The sequence below is a fragment of the Vespula pensylvanica genome, chromosome 2, assembly GCF_014466175.1.
Source record: "Vespula pensylvanica isolate Volc-1 chromosome 2, ASM1446617v1, whole genome shotgun sequence".
Lineage (NCBI taxonomy): Eukaryota > Metazoa > Arthropoda > Insecta > Hymenoptera > Vespidae > Vespula > Vespula pensylvanica.
This window is the reverse complement of record NC_057686.1, coordinates 14,921,851-14,940,734: the sequence shown is the minus strand read 5'-3', so window position 1 is coordinate 14,940,734 and position 18,884 is coordinate 14,921,851. Positions and strand designations below refer to the sequence as shown.

At 35.7% G+C, this 18,884-nt stretch overlaps 2 protein-coding genes and 1 pseudogene across 2 annotated transcripts; all 3 read left to right on the top strand.

Annotated features, from left to right (window-relative positions):
* The first annotated feature begins 428 nt into the window (after window positions 1-428).
* Window positions 429-3,973, top strand: LOC122627411 (annotated as a pseudogene).
* Window positions 3,974-11,659: 7,686 nt separating this feature from the next.
* On the top strand, window positions 11,660-15,163 carry LOC122627410 (mitochondrial sodium/calcium exchanger protein-like). The gene is made up of 5 exons (XM_043808518.1): window positions 11,660-11,727; window positions 12,272-12,597; window positions 13,794-13,874; window positions 14,003-14,128; window positions 14,790-15,163. The coding sequence occupies exons 1-5, from the start codon at window positions 11,660-11,662 to the stop codon at window positions 15,116-15,118; spliced, it is 930 nt and encodes a 309-aa protein (XP_043664453.1). The 3' UTR covers window positions 15,119-15,163.
* A 211-nt stretch (window positions 15,164-15,374) lies between these two features.
* On the top strand, window positions 15,375-18,365 carry LOC122627409 (mitochondrial sodium/calcium exchanger protein-like). The gene is made up of 4 exons (XM_043808517.1): window positions 15,375-15,390; window positions 16,032-16,150; window positions 16,289-16,442; window positions 17,773-18,365. Exons 1-4 carry the CDS (start codon window positions 15,375-15,377, stop codon window positions 18,144-18,146), a joined length of 663 nt encoding a protein of 220 aa, XP_043664452.1. The 3' UTR covers window positions 18,147-18,365.
* The last annotated feature ends 519 nt before the right edge of the window (window positions 18,366-18,884 follow it).

The window sequence follows — 18,884 nt, the reverse complement described above, 5'->3', positions numbered from 1 at the left end:
AGGACACAATGGACGAAAGATTAACTAAACGCAAACTAGAAACACTGTTTCTATCGAAAAGGAAACTTTTTCGATAATAGTTAAAATCAATGAAAAGTTTTTTTTTTGTTGACGTAAATACGTAGATCGCACTTTCAAATATTAACTCTACTTAATTATTAATTTAATTCTATTCTATATTTAACACGTGTTTCGAGTTAAAAAATGTTTAAATAAATGTGCCATTGCTTAAATATTATAGTTATACTCCGAGAGCATGTTTTTCCCAAGAATTACGCCTAAAATTTCAAAATAACTGAATGCGCACTGAATGAAGTTCTTCCTTCCTCTCTGTATATATATGTATATATGTCTGTGTGTGTGTGTGTATATATATATATGTATATTCGTAAGATTTATAATGAACTCCTTCTCCTTCCGTGTTCCCAATGCGTAAAATTGAATTTAACGAGACCAACAATTGCAGTTGCAGCAAGCACCAACAACCTCACGTTGCTTTTCGAGAATCGACACATTTTCCAACTGGATTAAACAGAAGAATACTTTTGGTACTCGAGCTAGATCTGAATGGGTTAAAAGCTGAATTCTTTTCTTCCGTTATTCTTTTTTCATTTTCTCGCTTCCAACCTCCTCATTTCATCGTTCTTGTGCATTTCTCTCCGGTGCATTTCTTAATAATGAACCACTTTAATCTGGTACGCGAGAAGTAAGTACCGGGACTTGTAATTCGTGTTCCAATTTTCTACGTAAAATGGGACGATTAATCATAAGCAAAATATAATTTGATAAGAGCACTTCGCTCAAGCGAGGAACTATTGTGTTATCGTTACAATGCGAAAACGTTTATATCTGTAGCCTAAGACGTTCTAATGTACCGTAACGTTTAATGAACAACTTAGTAAAGAAACGATGATAAAAAATATTATAGAAATTCCGATTGAAAATTCTTGAGAGAAGTTAGAGGATAGACGAGATCGGACAGAATCTGAGATTAAGATATACGAAACGAATCGAAAAAGATTTATAGGACATATGAAAGAATAATATCGTAGAGAACGAAATGGCAGAAGAACGTATAGAGGAATGCTAGAAATTTGATTTTCACGACAGCATTTGAAATATGAATAATAGATAAATGATACTTTCGTTGACAGAGAAAAATATTACTTATTAAAGATTTAATATGGAAACGGGCAATTATCCTTTTCGTGCAACGAAATAAAACATAATAATGATAAATATCAGTAATAAAAAATATCAATTAAGCAATTCGTGCGATAAAATTTTCATGATTAAATAAATGAATTACGTCGTATGTAAAGATCCATATTAAGCTGAGTGTACTACTGAATCTTAGACACGAGTCGTTGAATTTAGTGCTTTTTCCGTATTAAACAAAGAGCTATTACAAGGTCTAAGAACTTCTGTTGAAGAAACTGGTTAAAAGAGGTCACGAGATTGTTACCATTTCACACTTTCCTCAAAAGTAAAAAGGTTTCTAACTTTACCAATATATATATTATGTATCCTCGACCTTGTCCTCTCTGATTAACAGCAAGTTCACGTTTCTGTTCAAAGATTTTACGATTTGGCAAAATATCAGATATCTTCTCAGATATTTCAGAATCGAGATATATGAGTCTGTACTGACTTATTCCAAGGTAAAACATTTGATTCGACATACACTTTCAGAGATACTTTCATCGTCGAAATCTTCGATATAAAATATTCGATCGAAAATATCTAACTAAAAATTATATTGAGATATCTAATTAAAAGAAAACGATAATATACTTATTCTACAAAGGATTCTAAGTTTGAGCCTGGACCTTCGAAATAATTTCGACTCTTGCATCGAGTATGTACTTATTTACTTTGGTCTCAGATCTCAAGTACACGCGTCGAGCATATCGGACTTTCGCAGCCTTTTACCGAACATTCGAGGAAATACCACAGTAAATACTAGGAAAGTGCAACAGAGAGAAAATGCTGAAGTTACCGCGGAACGTTAAGTACATGGAATGGATGCCTTGACTCTCCATATTATGTATGTAAATACTCGTATGTACTATCTGGTGAAACAAATAAGTGTATATGAGAGAAAGAGAGAAAGAGAAAGAGAGAGAGAGAGAAAGGGAAAAAAGAGTGAAGGAAAGAACTAAGTGAAGAGCAGGAAGAGAAAGATAAGAAGGACTTGGAGCGAACGAGAAGAGATCCGAGACGTTGTAGAGTTTTTCGATAAACTCGAATACTCGATTTGGGCGGCGGCCAGAGGAACGTGCGCTTCCACGTCGATGATGGCTGTTTATGGCTCGCGTTATCCACTCGAGACGATACACGGCGTGTCTGGCTTCCTCGTAGGACCTCTATCCGTTGAAAATAAATTCGAAGACTCGAACTCTCGCGGAAGTAGGAAAGTTTGAAAACTAATCTGGACTATCTGGATGCTAGAGCGAACTTTTGGGAAAGTCATTAAACCGAGAATGATCCGTGCGTTAACCGTTCTTGTTGGAAATTACGTAAATACATAGACATATCAGACGTATGTATACAATATACTTATCCACGTACATACCTCGATACAGTACTCCCATAAAAATATTTAAGGAATATAAAACTAAAGTACCAGCTCGCTGTTCAAATTTTTACAACGACCAGAGCGTTCTTTTATCACGGACAAAAAATTTACAACTGGTCGTGATAACCGGCCACCGAGTGCAGCGATTGCGAAAGCGAGACGGATAGCAGGTGCTACGTGACATTCGCCAGTTACGAAACTAACGAGTTGCGAGAAACCGTGACATGTATATTCAAGAGAATCGTCACGCTTTTAATGAATTTTCCTAGCCGCTAAGTATGACTTACGAGTGTTATTTAATCTTGATTTAATTAATATAAGCCGAAAACTCGTCCATCATCGATCGTTCATTTAATAAATATAACAAGGTTGAAAATGTTCATATCGACGTAACGTTAAGCATTTTTAAGAGAGATTATATAAATTTAATGCTTTTATTCGTCGAAAAAAAAATAATGAAAAATTTCCTAATCACTTTTTAAATCATGTTATTGATACTCATAATCACATGAGACACAACCGTATGCACGTATTAACGACTTTGCGCACGTGCGTAGATATTTTTTTCAAATATTATCCAACACTCGTTTTCCATAAAACGAAGAATCACGAGTTGAGTTGTACGAGGTTTTTCGAGTCGACGAGCGATTATTACAAATTGATCGCCATGAGCATGGGACACGTACGCGACTACAGACTCTTGTATTACGTTTGTTTGAGAAAACGAATGTTCAAGTACGTGTTTTCTTTTTTTTTCAACAAATTGTAGTAGAATCTACGTTATAGATCGAGGATCATTAAAAAAGATATTCCGCTTTAAATTTCCCATATTTGTCTTCTTTATTTTTTTCCATTTGAAACGTCCACGCATCACGTCGCTTTTAACATTACGTTACTGACCGAAAATAAAAATAATATTCATGCCAGTCACATTTCCAGCAATTTTGTTCATTATTGCTGTAGTTAATTCTTATGAACTCTTCATAAGATGAAAATAAAATGATTTGAAATATCAGAGTACTGTATTATTAGAGTACTGTAAAGCTACTATAAAATTATTTGAAATATTATTTTCAAAAATTTTAAAAAAGTTTTTAATAGCAATATCACTGGAGAAATATATACTTCTTGATTTTTTCTGACGAATATTTCAATGTTAATCCCGTATATATATATATAATTTTTTTATTCGTGATTCTTTAAAGATAAAATACTTTCTTTAAATTAATAGTACGATTATTTATCACGCACGATGGAAACCAAAAGGTAATTTACTGCAGAACTCCTATTCTCGTAATACCTCCATCCGTAGATTAGTACTTGAACGTGCCCTACTTCGTTGAAAATGGTTTTGCATTGGAGTTAAACTTCCGTCGATTTTCCTTCGAACGATGATTGAGAAGTCTGAAGAGATTGCTAGCAAATAAGATTTAACTATTTCTTCTATATCCTGGAAACATTTATTAAAAACTTTCATTGAAAGTATCAACGATAGAAGAAAACGTAGAAATATTTTCCGTTATCATTAAATTCTCTAATACGTCAATAATAGCTCTATTTCCATCTGTATTAAATTATATCGAGGAAAAAGCACGAAAGGCTTCTCTTCGGTTCAATCCATTAGACTTATGGATGAAGTCGTGTACTGAACAGAATACGTTATCCACCATAAATCTGAATTTTTGAGAACAGTTATACGGAAAATATCTACCATGGTATTGGTATTATTTAATAGACGTAACATCAACTGCAATCGCAATTATTTCTTTGTCTACTTCATATAACTTATAACTTGGCAGAACTACTATCGCGAGCGAACAATTAATATTGGCAAAAAACAAAAGCTATGGTTGTTAGGTAATACGAAATAAAAATGAAAAAAGAAAAAAAAGGAAGTATTTTGTTTATCTGTAGCGTAATAACGTTTTAAACAAATAACGTTTTAACCGCCGCGTTCGATATTTTTCGAAAGGTATGATTAATCTTATAGATACCTATATTCTTTATTGGTGAGAACTCGAATGGATCTCTCGGCGGAGAAAGAAAATTCAATCGACTAGACGTGAAAAATTCCATTGCTTATTGCGTCTGGAAAAATACGCGAGCGTATGCAAAGAAGAGAGAGAGAAAGAAAGAAAGAGAAGGGAAAAAGAGAAAGAGATAGATAGATAGATAGATAGATAGATAAATAGATAATAGAAAGGAAAAAAAAGGAAGGATGGAAGGAAGAAGGTAGGAAGCCACGTTTGATTTTATATCGGTATCGACTCTACGAATTCCCATAGCACGATACGAGAAAAACAAGAAACTTTCACCGTCCTCCCTCTTGTCCTGCTCCCCCAACATACCCAACATCGCAACGCCGCGCTGTGCCGTGCCGTGCCGATTTGTAGATCGATTAAAGTGTTAAAGTGGCGGCAATGTTCTCCGCGCTAAGCTAAAAACGAACGGCGTTAACGCGAGAACGCCTATCGGCACCATCTGCTTCAATGAGTTATCGAAGGACCGTCGCAATTGTCAGACGAAAGGCTCGATATAGTCGCCGTGTAATCGAATCTCCACCCTAGCCTCTCATCTACGCTTTTATTACATCAAATCATGTCGATCGGTTGTAGCGAGTGAACGAAATTGAAATTTGTAACGAGACTGAGAGAGACAAAGAAAGAGAGAGAGGGAGAGAGAGAGAGAGAGAGAGAGAGAGAGAGAGAGAGAGAAAGAATTATTAGTTACTGCATTCTGAATATTTCGAAACAAAGCTATGTGCTGTTATTTTATACTATCATTGTACGAACTATTTTTCTATATCCTATCTTTATTCGTATCAACGAATTATATTTTTCATTTACGCAGATAGGTTTCAAATTTATTTTTGTTTCCATTTTTATTTTCTTCTTGTCTCTCTTTTTTTTTTTTTTTTTTTTTTTTAATGGATCCTTCAAATTCACGTTTTAAACGAAGGATTTTATTGAAAAAATATTTAATATCTGATACTGTAGTTTAATTGAGACTGTAAATTCAAACTAGTACATTTTTCTTTTTGTCTTCCAATTTTTCGAATTAAAATCGAAATTGTTTTACTATTAATTTTTTTTATCGAAAGGTATTTATAAAAAGCATAAAAATTAGTGCATATCAGGGGAAGAAAGGGATTTGCCGCAATTGCAGCTAAAATTATATTTATTATTGGTATATCGCAAGAAAAACACACGCATATACAAATACATAAGAAATGAAACGAGGAAAAGTTACAGATCCACAACGATTTATCTATTCGGTACGTATGACTCTTGTTTTTCCAAGCTCTTTATCCCTTTCATTCTCTCTCTCTCTCTCTCTCTCTCTCTCTCTCTCTCTCTCTCTCTCTCTCTCTCTCTCTCATTCACTTCTTTCTCTTTGTTTTTTTTTATTGTTATTTTTATTTTACGCTTTCACAATACGTACGTTTCTGAGCGCTATCGAGACGGATCGCGATTTAAATGACACAAAACATGAAAGCTCCGATATCGCTCCCGTTCGGAATCCTTCATAAAACGTTATTAATCCGAGCGTTTTATCCGGCTCTCTTCTTTCATGCGAGTTCAATCGATCCGACTGGACGCGGACTTGTTATTATCGACGACTTGTTATAAAAGAGATGGCAAGATGGGCCTTCGTAAATTTTCCGTCACGGTGGCTCGGTAGTACAATGCTACGAAGACGTCGTTAAATTAATTGTAAAGAGTCGAGTCTTACGCTCGCAGAAAGAAGCTTTTGCATATTCCAGCCTTATATCACTCGGTCTTTATTATAAATGCACGGAGGTGAAGTAGCAAAAGAGGAAACCGGAAAAGCTGAGCGAGGTTGGTCGTACTACTCGTTTATACCGTTGCGAAAGAGAGAGACAAAGAAAGAGAGAGAGGGAGAGAGAGAGAGAGAGAGAGAGAGATAACACAAGAAGAGAGTTTATAAATTGGAGAAAACCGTACTTCCCCTTTATACAACTCGAATGCTACCCAATAGTGCTTAGAGTTTAACCGGCATCGTTGTCACGAAAATCTCACAGAGACCAACTTTAAGAGTCCTTTCCGTAGAACTGCAAAGAGCGAAAGGTTTCTTATCAAATTTTTTGCACCGACAAAGAGGACAAATGATAAATGGTACGCGACGAGGATCTTGAAAAGTCAAGCTCAAATTACAAGTCAAAATGGGTCATAGGGGCATGCGCGCATGACCAACCAACTGCTGTTTCTATGGTGACGATACGACAGTTTTGGTTAACCTAAACAGCTTTAACCATAGTCATTAAACCGAATGCTTGTCCCAGTATTCTGCTATTAGCATTATTCACAAATAAATGTTTAGCTGTTGTGTTTGCATAATTTTGATTGCAATGAAGTTTGGACTATATTATATTGTAAATATGTAGAGATGAGTGAATTTAATAACGAAATGTGAGTGTTGAAGAATATAAAAATAAATCGTGAACAAATAAACGAATTTATAAATCGAATAATAATTGAATAAATAGAACTATTGCTTATTATTTGTATACGGTGTAATCAAGAATACCAATCGTAACGATAATGCGTGATACTATTTATCGAGATGTTGTTTTATATGTTATTTCGCTCGAACGCAAAACCAAACGAATATATTTCAATAGAATTCAAAAAAGCGGCAGCAAAAAAATACTCCATGTTAAAAGACTTTTACGATGAAATAATTTGTAAAGGCGAGTTATTACGTTGGACTCAAAGGTAGTTATGAAGGTCCATAACGGACGCAAATGAAAACAGAGAGCGAGCTTTGTCCCAAAGTATTACTCTATGGATATAACGGACTGGTCGATCAAAGACGACGAATCTTGTTTGTTATTTCAAACGTATTGAACATTTTGTCGTTTAGGTAAATATCTATTTGATGTGGCGAAGAAAAAGTGAATAAAACGACGGGGAAACGATTGAGTTACTTAAATAATTAATTTCTATTCTTCGCCATTCGCGAAAACCGCGAAAATTGCCGTTGATTTACGGAATTCACGAACGTGTGCGTCCATCCTTCAGTCGACTGAAAGCAATCACAGCGAGTACAACGGGTTAATATTTTTTTCCACGATAGAGTTGCGCTGCTCCCTCGGTCACGCCGATATTGGTATCGAAAAACTGTCGATATAATACCGCCCTGGGCCATGCCATTGAGGACTGCGAACGAGAGAGATATATAAAGAACGAGCGAAAGGGAGAAAGGGAAGAGGGAGGATCCATTCTTCGAAAACTCGAGAGCTTCATTTCCTTCCGTCCTCATTACTGCCACTTCTCTTTTTATCGTCCTCTGACAAACCGGAAAAGGGAGAGAAGAAGAGAGGTCTAGGAGACTCTCTGTGTCTAATGAGCCTCTTGCTCGCATCGGACGAGTGTGGACGAGTGTTCCTGTTCAGTCTCACCTCAGTGTCGTGGAACAACGACACCCTTGAATGCACAATTACAAGGCTGTAGAAAAAGCCAGAGGCCATCCGTCTTCTCTCTATGTCTCATCTCTGAGCTAAAACACTGCATTCTCGCGTAACGAATTACAAATCAAAAAATCCATACTCCTCTAACGAATTTTTCGGATTTGTCTTCGCGAGGAAAAATTCTACCAACAACTTTTTCCATATAAAACTTTTGCGATTGCTTTAACAACGACCTCGATGTAAGATATTACTTCGTAGTTTTCAAAAGATTTACTATATCCACCGCGTATATACCCATTTACCTACATATTCTGAGGCGTATGATAATTAGTTAGAAAGAGTTACGGACAAGTTTATAATGTACGATATAAATATTTTGTAGAAAATGGCAAAGAAAAAGAAAAAAAGGAAAAATGTATATAAATGTATCGTGTCTAATGAATGTTTTCTTACTACTCTTGAAAAAAGCATTCTTTCTAACCCTTTACTTAATGAAAGTAGAACAATCCTCGCTTATTTTTCACATTCGCATAGGAATGCGCCTCGTTTTCTAGAACCCAACGAAATTGAAATTGTAACTATATACGCCTCTACGTATTTAAAAGAAAACAAAGTTTCACTAAATTTCATTCTGCGTAAATGGACGTCCGTACAGAGTGAATACAGACATAGTACCTCGCGGCATTTTTGAGTTCTTCTATCTATCCAGAAACGAGAGAGACATAAATTACGAAAAGTGCATGCTACGCGAACAATTTAAAAAAGTTATCTGTTCTGAAATGTTCTCTAATATAACCGCGCGATGATACTCGTGAAATTTTCCCACATTTCGATAAATTTCTCAATTCGTTTTTTTATCTTTAAATCCTATAGAAAAATGTTTAAACACGTACGTTTGAGAAACATTTAAAAACAAACCGAAAAAAAATCAAATGAAATGTTTTTTTCTATGTTTCGTTTCCAATATACTAAATTCTCTCGTATCGCTCTTTTAAAAGCTGAAACTTTCAGTAACTTTAAAAATGTTCGAGACTGCGTGACCCACGATCGTATTACGTAAAATTGGAAACTTTATAACACGAGAGCCATCGAAGTTACAACATTTCTATTGTACCTAGATTAGGGACGATTCCACTAACGCGGTTTAAAATTTAAATCGAGTTTAACCGCGCTACGTTCACCAATCAAGGGCCTAAACTTTCGAGTTAAATAGTGTTCGAATTCTAATCCACCGTCCGTTGAAACTGGCTGTTAGATGCGAGCTTACATGGGAGCACGTAAATCTACACAAATTGTTAAAATATTTCAGAATGAATAATAGGGATAGTTAATACTTCGAGTATAATCACTTTCTTTAACGCTAAGCTATTTTATTTTGTTTTCCTTTTTGTTTCTAACTTAAATGAAAATGATTTTTCTATAAAATCTAATGGAGCAATTTTATTGAAAGTGAAACGAAACGTATTTTTTTGATGTCTACTCCCTATCTCCAGTTTTAATAAAGTTCGAAGTAAAATCAAATAGCCAACGTTCATAACGTTTGGCAATAGCAATCATTTCTTTCGCTACGTTTACGTAAAACGATCTACGTGTTACTGGTCTACGGATGCACGCACGAATTTATGGATCTATAAGATTCGCGCGCAGAATCCATAAATCTTGACGTCCGTACGTTTATCGATTTATTCCTATCTTCAAAGATTTACGCAACCATGCTGCCCTGGATTCGACTGTCGAAATATTTATATGGATCAGTTTGATAGGTAGCCACGTATCTCTGACTATGAAACGATAAATCATTGTAAATGTAAGACGTGATAAGGATATTGTACATAAAACGTTATTTTTTTTAAACTATTTTTTAAGTCCCACGCGAGAAAAACTATATCAAAAATTTTATATGACACATGTCGTATGAACAATGAATTAATTGATCGATATGCTCACGGACACATACATATACATCGATCATAAAAAAATTTCTTTATTTACGTAATATTCAATTGATTATCTTCGACAGTTGAGCGAGTAAAATCGATTTGTAAGATTTCGTAAATGTTTTATCGAAAAGTTTAGGTTAAATGATTTTCCTCGCGAATATCTCGAAAAATGTTATGGAAAGCGGAGGTTTATTGAAACGGTTTCTCAGATACGGACTTTTACCGATACGCGAAGTAAATTTCTCGCAGAATTTTCTCGTTTCAACGTAGATACGAGCCTCCTGAGTTGTCTTTTACAGGATGATTGTTCATACCTTTGGTATATTCCTGCAGAGGAACGTTGCGAATGGGTGAAGAAAACACAAGACTGCTACAGGGACTCCGTCGTGCAGTATACCGCAGAGCTCTTTTGCATTTTCCGATCGGAAAATACACCCCTATTTCTCTTCGGCATTCTTCTCTTCCTACTCTGGCTCTTCTATCTCTTCCTCATCCTTGGAGTCACGGCAGATAGTTTGTATGTTATTACAAATATTTTACAAATATTTTACCGAAAATATTATTTTTTAACTCATAAATATAATATCGATCATCGATACTGCGACTTAGATTTTACTTTACTGGTTCAACGATAACCGTATTGAAAATGGAAATCAGAAAACATAATGGATTGATTGAAGCGAAAATCAAAAATTGCGATTACCGAGCGCGAAAAGAAAACGAAGAAAGCAATAATGCGAGACACTTACATTTCATATAACGTATATCATTTCGCAACATAAAGTTCTATATAGCGAATAAAGAATCGGTCGTAGTCGCGTTGAAAGAGAAAGAAAATTGTGTCAACCTATCTTTTGAAACGATCTATTCTATCGACCGGAAAATTCGTTTAAACTTATCGTTATTATTGGGATACGAACGAGCAAGCTCGCGAAAGAGCTCGCGAGAGACAAGAGAAAGGGACGAGAGCAACAAAAAGTTAAGGACTTCACGTAAATCAGGTTGAGAACCGTGAAGCATTTTACTCCGGGCGTAGCTAAACACACTCAGGCGATTTTCAGCTTTTATTCGAAGTAGACTTTTCCTACATACGCTTGAGTTTCTCTGCTGGGTCGATCAGTGAAATTCTCGGTATTGTGTGGTGCCTCTGAAAGACGATAAATGGACTTAAAGAAAGAGAAACTAAAACAGCTTTGTAAAATTTATTTTTATAACGCGTGCTTTATAAGAAATACGACGCGCGAGGTACGTTGCATCTCTCGAAAGTCGAGTTTACATTCGAAAAATTAAGAATCCGTAAACGAATTATTTTCTTTCTCTTCGAATCACGAATCGATGAACGGATTACGTGACATGGTTGACGATATTGTACGTGATTTCCAACCGCGAAATCCTACGTGTATATATGTGTATCGAACGCCATCAATATATCGCGAAATATCGATAGAGTTTATCGCTTTTAGATATATATGATATCTAGTATTATTTTTGTTCCTTTTTATTCGATTAGTGATCGATGATGGCAGGTATCAATACAAACATTCTAACTGGTATTATGTAATTAAAAACGGAATCTTCTTAAACAAATCTATTAACAGTAATCGTAGTCGTATTTTTGGGTTGGTTTACGAAATTAAAGTATTACTCATTCGACTAGGGTCTTGAACCAATTATTTTCAATTGCATAAGTAATTGACGTAATTTTTAATCATGGCCTTTTTCGTTACCGTTCGTCTTTACCTTGTGCTTCTTTCGAGCATAATTGCTGGTAGTTCCAGGTAAAATACGATGTGATTTTAATTGAGAGACCGACAACGAGAACGTTTTTACGGCTCGCCATTAAAAAGAAATGCAACTTGACGTCGACGACGAGGTGGTCGGTGTAATCGATGCGAGCCACTTTTAGAACTAATAAAGTTGCTGAATATGTGAGGGATAATTCGACGATGATTTCGATTATACGTCTAATCTAACTTCGCTGTTAACGCGAACGTTCGAGATAATGTCGACTTAAATAAACGAACGTCGTGGATAATTCGTAACGATGAGATTAAAGTCGCCGTGAAGAAAAGTATAATTTGATGAACTGTGACCCTCATTATTTTTAGACGAACGTTTCACTATTATCAATGATATCGAAGGTTCAAACATTTCTCGATCGTTCTTTATCGTAAAAATATGAAATACGAAAAAATTGGAATTATTTCGCATGATAAAGAAAGAAAAGAATACAAAACCAAAATAGATCCATAAAAGATACCGTTCATTCGAGCTAGAAAAGAGTCGAATTAATTTTACCTTTTCTCGTTATCTTGATTCCAGCTTTTGTCCATCCCTATCAGTGATAGCCAGTGTTATGCATCTGTCAGAAAATATGGCCGGTGTGATGATATTGGCATTCGGAAACGGAACGCCTGACATCTTCACGTCTCTCGTATGCCGTAGCGAGGATTTTATAATCATGTTTATGGAATTGATAAGCGCAGGAATCTTCGTGACAACGATAATCGCGGGTTCCCTTGCCGTGGTCAAGCCTTTCCATGTATATTTTAAGTCCTTAATGAGAGATACATGCTTTTACATAGCGGCACTCTGCTGGATAACTTACGTTGTACATGACGAGAGAGTTCATCTATGGGAAGCCATAAGTATGAGCTTTTCTATACTACTATTACTACTACTATTACTACTACTATTACTACTACTACTACTACTACTACTACTACTATTACTACTACTACTAATACTAATACTAATACTACTACTATTACTGCTACTACTATTACTGTTACCGATGGTAACAACTTTAAAAAAAGGTTCGAAAGAGGGTGAATTTAATTAAGTCGACCGAAGAGAATTCGTCTCCCGACCTGAGCCACGCAATCTGACGTTCGGAGACTTTCCAGCAATTTCTCTTCTTCCTCCTTCTTTTCCTTTTCCTTTCTATCTTTGTCTTTTTCTCTTCTTTTTTTGGTACTTTCTCTCTTCTTCATTTTCTCGCATAGTTTCTGTCGTGCCAAGCAAAGATTTTCACCCGCCATAAATTGGATCGGATTATTTATATCCCGTTTCGGCGAGCGTCACGCATGGTCATAGACTCTTCCAATACTTAGGAAGAGAACCCTTCGATACTTTTGGTATAGTATAATATCGATCTTGTAAGGTTTAACGTAAAACAAGATGATGAATCCTTGTATGAGCAAATTCGACTAAGTGATTAATTATAACGGTTAATATATTTAATTATTATATTATATTGAAAACGAAATGGAATTTGTGAGATAGAAAAAGAAAAAAAGAAATAATTGCAACATACGTCATTACCGGAAAGTCCGATTGTAATAAAGCGAGTACGAATTTACCTATTAATCAGCGAAAGATTCGAATTTCAACCATATATAGTCTGTAGTAAAACTCGTTGACCTGAATTCAGTTCCGTTTAAAAGACGCCGTCGAAGCGGGCGGGTGTGACTCGTCGTTCGTATTTTTGTCATTATCCAAAACGAACGCCAGGATAATTTTAATTTCTCCCGTGATTACCGATGCTTCATTTTCGCTCGATATTACATATCCACCTATCATTCGATAGATCACGATTTATTACGGACGTGATAAACAATATAAAATATATAACTAATAAGTTTCATCGTTGTCATTCGAAACAAAACGAAAATGTAAATTTAAATCAGTCACGATATTTCTTTTGGAAATATCACGGAATTGGTTCACCGATTGCTTCACAAGGATCGAAGTGAAAATGAAGCAACAAAAGTGTAAATTCGAGAGAATTTCATCGTACACCAGTAAATTGCTATTTCAACGTTGATATCGTTCATAATTACAGGCTTCATTCTCCTCTACGTTCTCTTCATTGTCGGTGTCGTGATAATGCAATGGCGTGATACTCGAGAGGAAAAAGTGAAAAGTGCGTTTCGCTCGTGCCGGTTCTAAAACGAACGCCGAGAGGAGTACAACGTCATGGAAAGTATCCATTCCCTCTCCTCTCTCACCTTTTATCCCTTTACTTTTCGAGACACGCTCCCGTGCTTTCAGGTAGAATCCCAAGCGTACCAGATCCAGATGTATTACATGCTTATCTCCTGAACAAAGATACGGACGCTATCGCCATCTCACAGATTCCCACGAGGAGCCGTCCTTTTGGCTTCCGAGCCAAACTCGGTACCAATTCCGTTTCTCTCGCGCTTTTTCCACTTGTCTTTATTTTCTTTTTTTATTCTTTCTTTCTATCTTATTTCCCTTTTTATTTTTTTCGTTATTATTGTTGGCTCTTTTTTCTTATTAAGTACGATCGAATACGCTCCAATGACTTTACGCGATGGTCATACGTACGTGTACATATATTCCTGCTTTAACCATTTTCAAGATCCTATCTACGTAGTGAAAACGTTAAAGGTCACTCGTTCTATCCACGATTATTATCCTTCCACGTAAAATATAGTATTATTCTTTTTTTTATCCTTTCTTTAAATTATTCAACAACTTTCTGTCGTGGATCGTCTACGATTCTTTCTTTCTACTGGATGTTCCTACTTTCTGTTTTGTTTTCTTTTGTTTTGTTTCCTTTCCATTCTTTTCTTTTCTTTTCTTTTCTTTTCTTTTCTTTTCTTTCTCTCTTTCTTTCCTTCGTTTACTCTTTTTCCGAACAAAGAGTTCTCGTTGGTACACGTAAATTTGTTTCACGATCGTTCGGTTGCTCGGTAAAGAAAAAAAATTCGATTTACGTTGTCGCAAAGAGTTTATAAAATTTTCCTACGCATATCTGTGCACATGGTTGTAAGAGATAAAAAACAAAGAAACAAAAAATATTTGCAAAACACAGACATCGCTATTTCCACTGAATTGGAGAGAGCACGAATTCGTAGCGATGGCATCAAGGTTGATAGAGAATTCGAGGATGTAGCCGAACGACCAAGTGGCCTCTTCAAAGAATTTCTCTACGACATTAATCCGATTTCGAGAGAGGATTGGAAGCAAGCGAACCGATTTTTTAAGATCATCCTGGTTCTATGTGCCCCTGTTAGGTTTCTCCTACAATTATTTATACCTGTTGTAAACGTTACGGCAGAAAAGAGAGGTTGGTCCAAGCTGCTAAATTGCTTCCAGCTGTGTGTGACACCGACGGTGGCGTTGTTTCTATTAAACGGTTAGTCGCATTAATCCTCGAGACGCCTACACGTAGAAAGCTTTTTCTCTCTCTTCCTCTCTCTCATTCTCTCTCTCTCTCTCTCTCTCTCTCTCTCTTCTCTTCCCTCTCTTTTTCTTTATCTTTTTCTTCCTTTCTTTTTACGTGTACCAATAAACGACGGCCGCCTTGAATCCTCGAAGAAATGATTTTCCGCGAGGAGAGAAACATTCCTAGCACGTTCAAGGGAAATTTAATTCGCATTTAATTTCCTTATGGCTCATGACTCCTCCGAGCTGTACGACCTAATATTACGTGACAAACGCGTTTCTCCGTCTTCACATCGTTTTTCTCTTTTCTTCTTTTCCTCTCTTTTCTTTTTTTTTCTTTCAAGTTTTTCCTTCCCTTTAATATATCCCATGCTTATTCTCATTGTAGTCAATTAATTAATATGGTAAATCGTCTATTCGTTGGTAGAAACAGAAAAGGTTTTTTCCTACCGAAGCATTTCGGAAAATATCGCGAGTGTCAGCGTTTTCCGCACGATAAATATACCGAGTAATTTATCGACGTGAATGCATGAATTTTGTTATAGAGAGGCAAAAAAAAAAAGTTTGGAAGAAAATATGTCGAACGGAAATAAGTCTCGGTGAACGAAACGTATCGTCGATGGATGACCCAAAATGTTCACGTATACATACGTTTCGCAATCGAGTATTAGATGCTATCGATAAAAAAATATCGAAACGAGCAATGGGAGAATAAAAAGTGCAAATCTTTCCCCTTTCTACTAACATTAGTCAGACACGAATATCGTGTCAACTCGTTCCCGCTGATTTTACACGAAATCCAAGAGGCGTTAGTCACGAATCGTCGACGATACGATCGTTTGACGTCAAAAGTGTTGACCTCTATTTAATTTTCATCGTTCCTTTGCAGTCTGGCAAGTGAAGGTTGGCAAGGTGCCGATACTACCGATATTCTTCGCTTTTGGCACTCTAATTGGTGTAATTGTGTTTCTAACGACTCGCGTGGATCGCATACCGAAGTATCATAATGTGAGTCTCGTCTTTTCTTCTATTTAAAATTTTGACAAAATATTAATTTTTTCTTATTTTTCTTTTCGGTTTTTTTTTTTACATTTCATCATCGAGAAAAACTTCTGACAAAGGTAATCCCCGAATTAATAAACGTAGGCTTTTGCGTTTTTTGGATTTTTGATCGGCATGCTGACAGTTCATTTCGTGGCTGGAGAAATAATGGCTGTGCTAGGATGCATTGGATTTGCCTGTAGTATTTCAAAAGCCATGCTGGGAATCACGTTTCTTGCCTGGGGTAATAGCATCGGGGGTGAGTTAATATGAAAAATGTATTTCATACGTAGAAAGCGAACGTGCATACTTATCAACGTTTACGGAAACTAACGCTAGGACTTCGTTTTGATATTTCATGACTTATGGAAAATAACAATGCTCTCTAAACAGTAGACAACTTTACGATTCGATCTTTTTAACGATCGGATTATTTTCACAAATTCCTTCGGGAATTAATTTACTCCTTCGATACGGAACATCGATCATTCGATAAAAAAAAAAAAGTAAATAATGTTCGATCGATGAAAAGGTTTCGTTGATACACAACGATATACTACAAACAGTTTTTTACAAACGGGGTTGTATTTCAATCGAAATGTAAAAATTGATTGCCTTCGGATATGAAGCAAAAATTTCCGTCTGTTTATTTTGTTCAAAAGTATGACGTAGAAAATATTTAATAGATAATATTTAGAAAATACCACGAATGGAGATGAAGAATCGAGATAAAAGGGAAAGATGTCATTAAAGAACGTTAATTAATTCTTCTAGTAGTATTTTATTGTCCTTTTAAAATAGAACAAAATATTCTTTTCCGATCGAATTGTTCATCCACTTTATCGGTCGAAACGAATTTAAACTTTCTTAACTACATCGTTTTACCTCAAAGCACCGTAATTTCATTCCTACTGTACTTGGTATCGCTCATTTCGACGTCTCAATTATCGTCCTGAAATCGGAACTTATCTAATACCTCGTATCTCGTTCAACTCAAATTCAATTATTTCCGTTCATGCAACGACGTTTATTCTCGTCTCATGAAATGCGATTACACCGAACTAGCTTTTTCAAGCATGCTTATTGCACCGAGGATGACTCGGATAAGAAAACAAAGTTTCCATGAGACTCGATGGAAGTTAAATGAAATTATAAAGCGAGAAGAGAAAGTATATACGCGAATATACGACGTTATTTATTTATGTTTATATCGGGTGACAAAATTTTATTCCTTATCGAAGAAAAGAAAATAGAATTTCAAAATCATTTCCAATAATTTCTATAATCCATAAAGAATAACATAATGAAATGTCATATCGTATTTAAAAATGTCTTAGACATCGTGCATATGACACTGCAATTAGTACTTAATTAGCGCCCGATCAGGACAAATAAAATCCGTAATTACATTTCGAATATAAGAAATGCTTTCTATTTCAAAATTGCATGATCTGTTTTCCGAATAGAATTTTATATTATTGTTAGTTCAAGTATAGACGTAATATTCGAATTAAGAACGAAGATAAATCTACAAAATCGTCCTTTAATAACAATAATGAAATATTATCGATAAAAATCTCTCATTACAGATTTGATATCCAATACGACGATAGCTCGGCAAGGTTTCTCAAAGGTTGGTTATGCAGCCTGTTTTGCCAGTCCTATATTTAATACTTTATTGGGACTAGGATTGACTTATGGTATAGCAGCCGCATCTTCTTCGGATTTAAAAACGAAAATTCGTCTGAGCAACATGGCACCGGGATGTCTAACTTTTCTATTCTGTTCGTTATTGACTACCATCATTTACATGAACATCACAGCAGCGACGGCACGGCGTTCCTATGGATATCTTCTTTATTCGTTGTATTTGGCTTTCATTCTCATTCAGTTTCTCAGCGAGTTCCACGTTATTCATCCCCTTGGAACGGATCATCGTGCGGACGAGCCGGACGGCCGATGAATAATCGAACGTTATCTCTAGAGCGTTCTCTCTGAAGCGTAATGCTATCCTACGAAATGTTATATGGAAATGGTGATGCGTTTTTTTTTTTACGTATTCTTTACGTTAATGGTATACCTATAGATCGATGTCGATGGAATTACCATGATGATAGAAATGTGAGAGAATATTTGTATTTGTCCGAATGTACTTACTGTTATCGAACGAGAGAATAAATTGCACTTGCGATAATAAGACTCTTTCTTGGTATGTTTCATTAATCCATGTCTATCGATTCCACGTTTAAATATTACCTCTCTGTCCTAACTGTTATTTCAGATATATTCAGATTAAGAAGAAACCGACGATAAAACCGTGACTCGAAATTGAAATGTTCATATGTAAATATAAGAATTTCACTTCATTCGTATAGTTACATCATGCGATTTCTTTTTTTTTTCTTTTTACTTAACAAATTTAAACAAATTTAAATAAATTTAAACTATTACATCGATCAGACGATTTTCGATAGAAGGAGAAAGCGTTAGACTCGAATGTGTGCGTGTGGGACACACGACGAAGTGAAAAATACAATGATATTTGAGAAAATATAGCGGTACAGAAATATTCCCCTGATCGCCGATAAAGGATCCCCAATCCTGCCGCTTATGGCTTTTATATGGAAGACATAAAAAAATATTCGGGCAAGCAGTATAGAAGCGGAAGGTCCCGTGGCTTTATTAGATCGTTCTCGGTCAT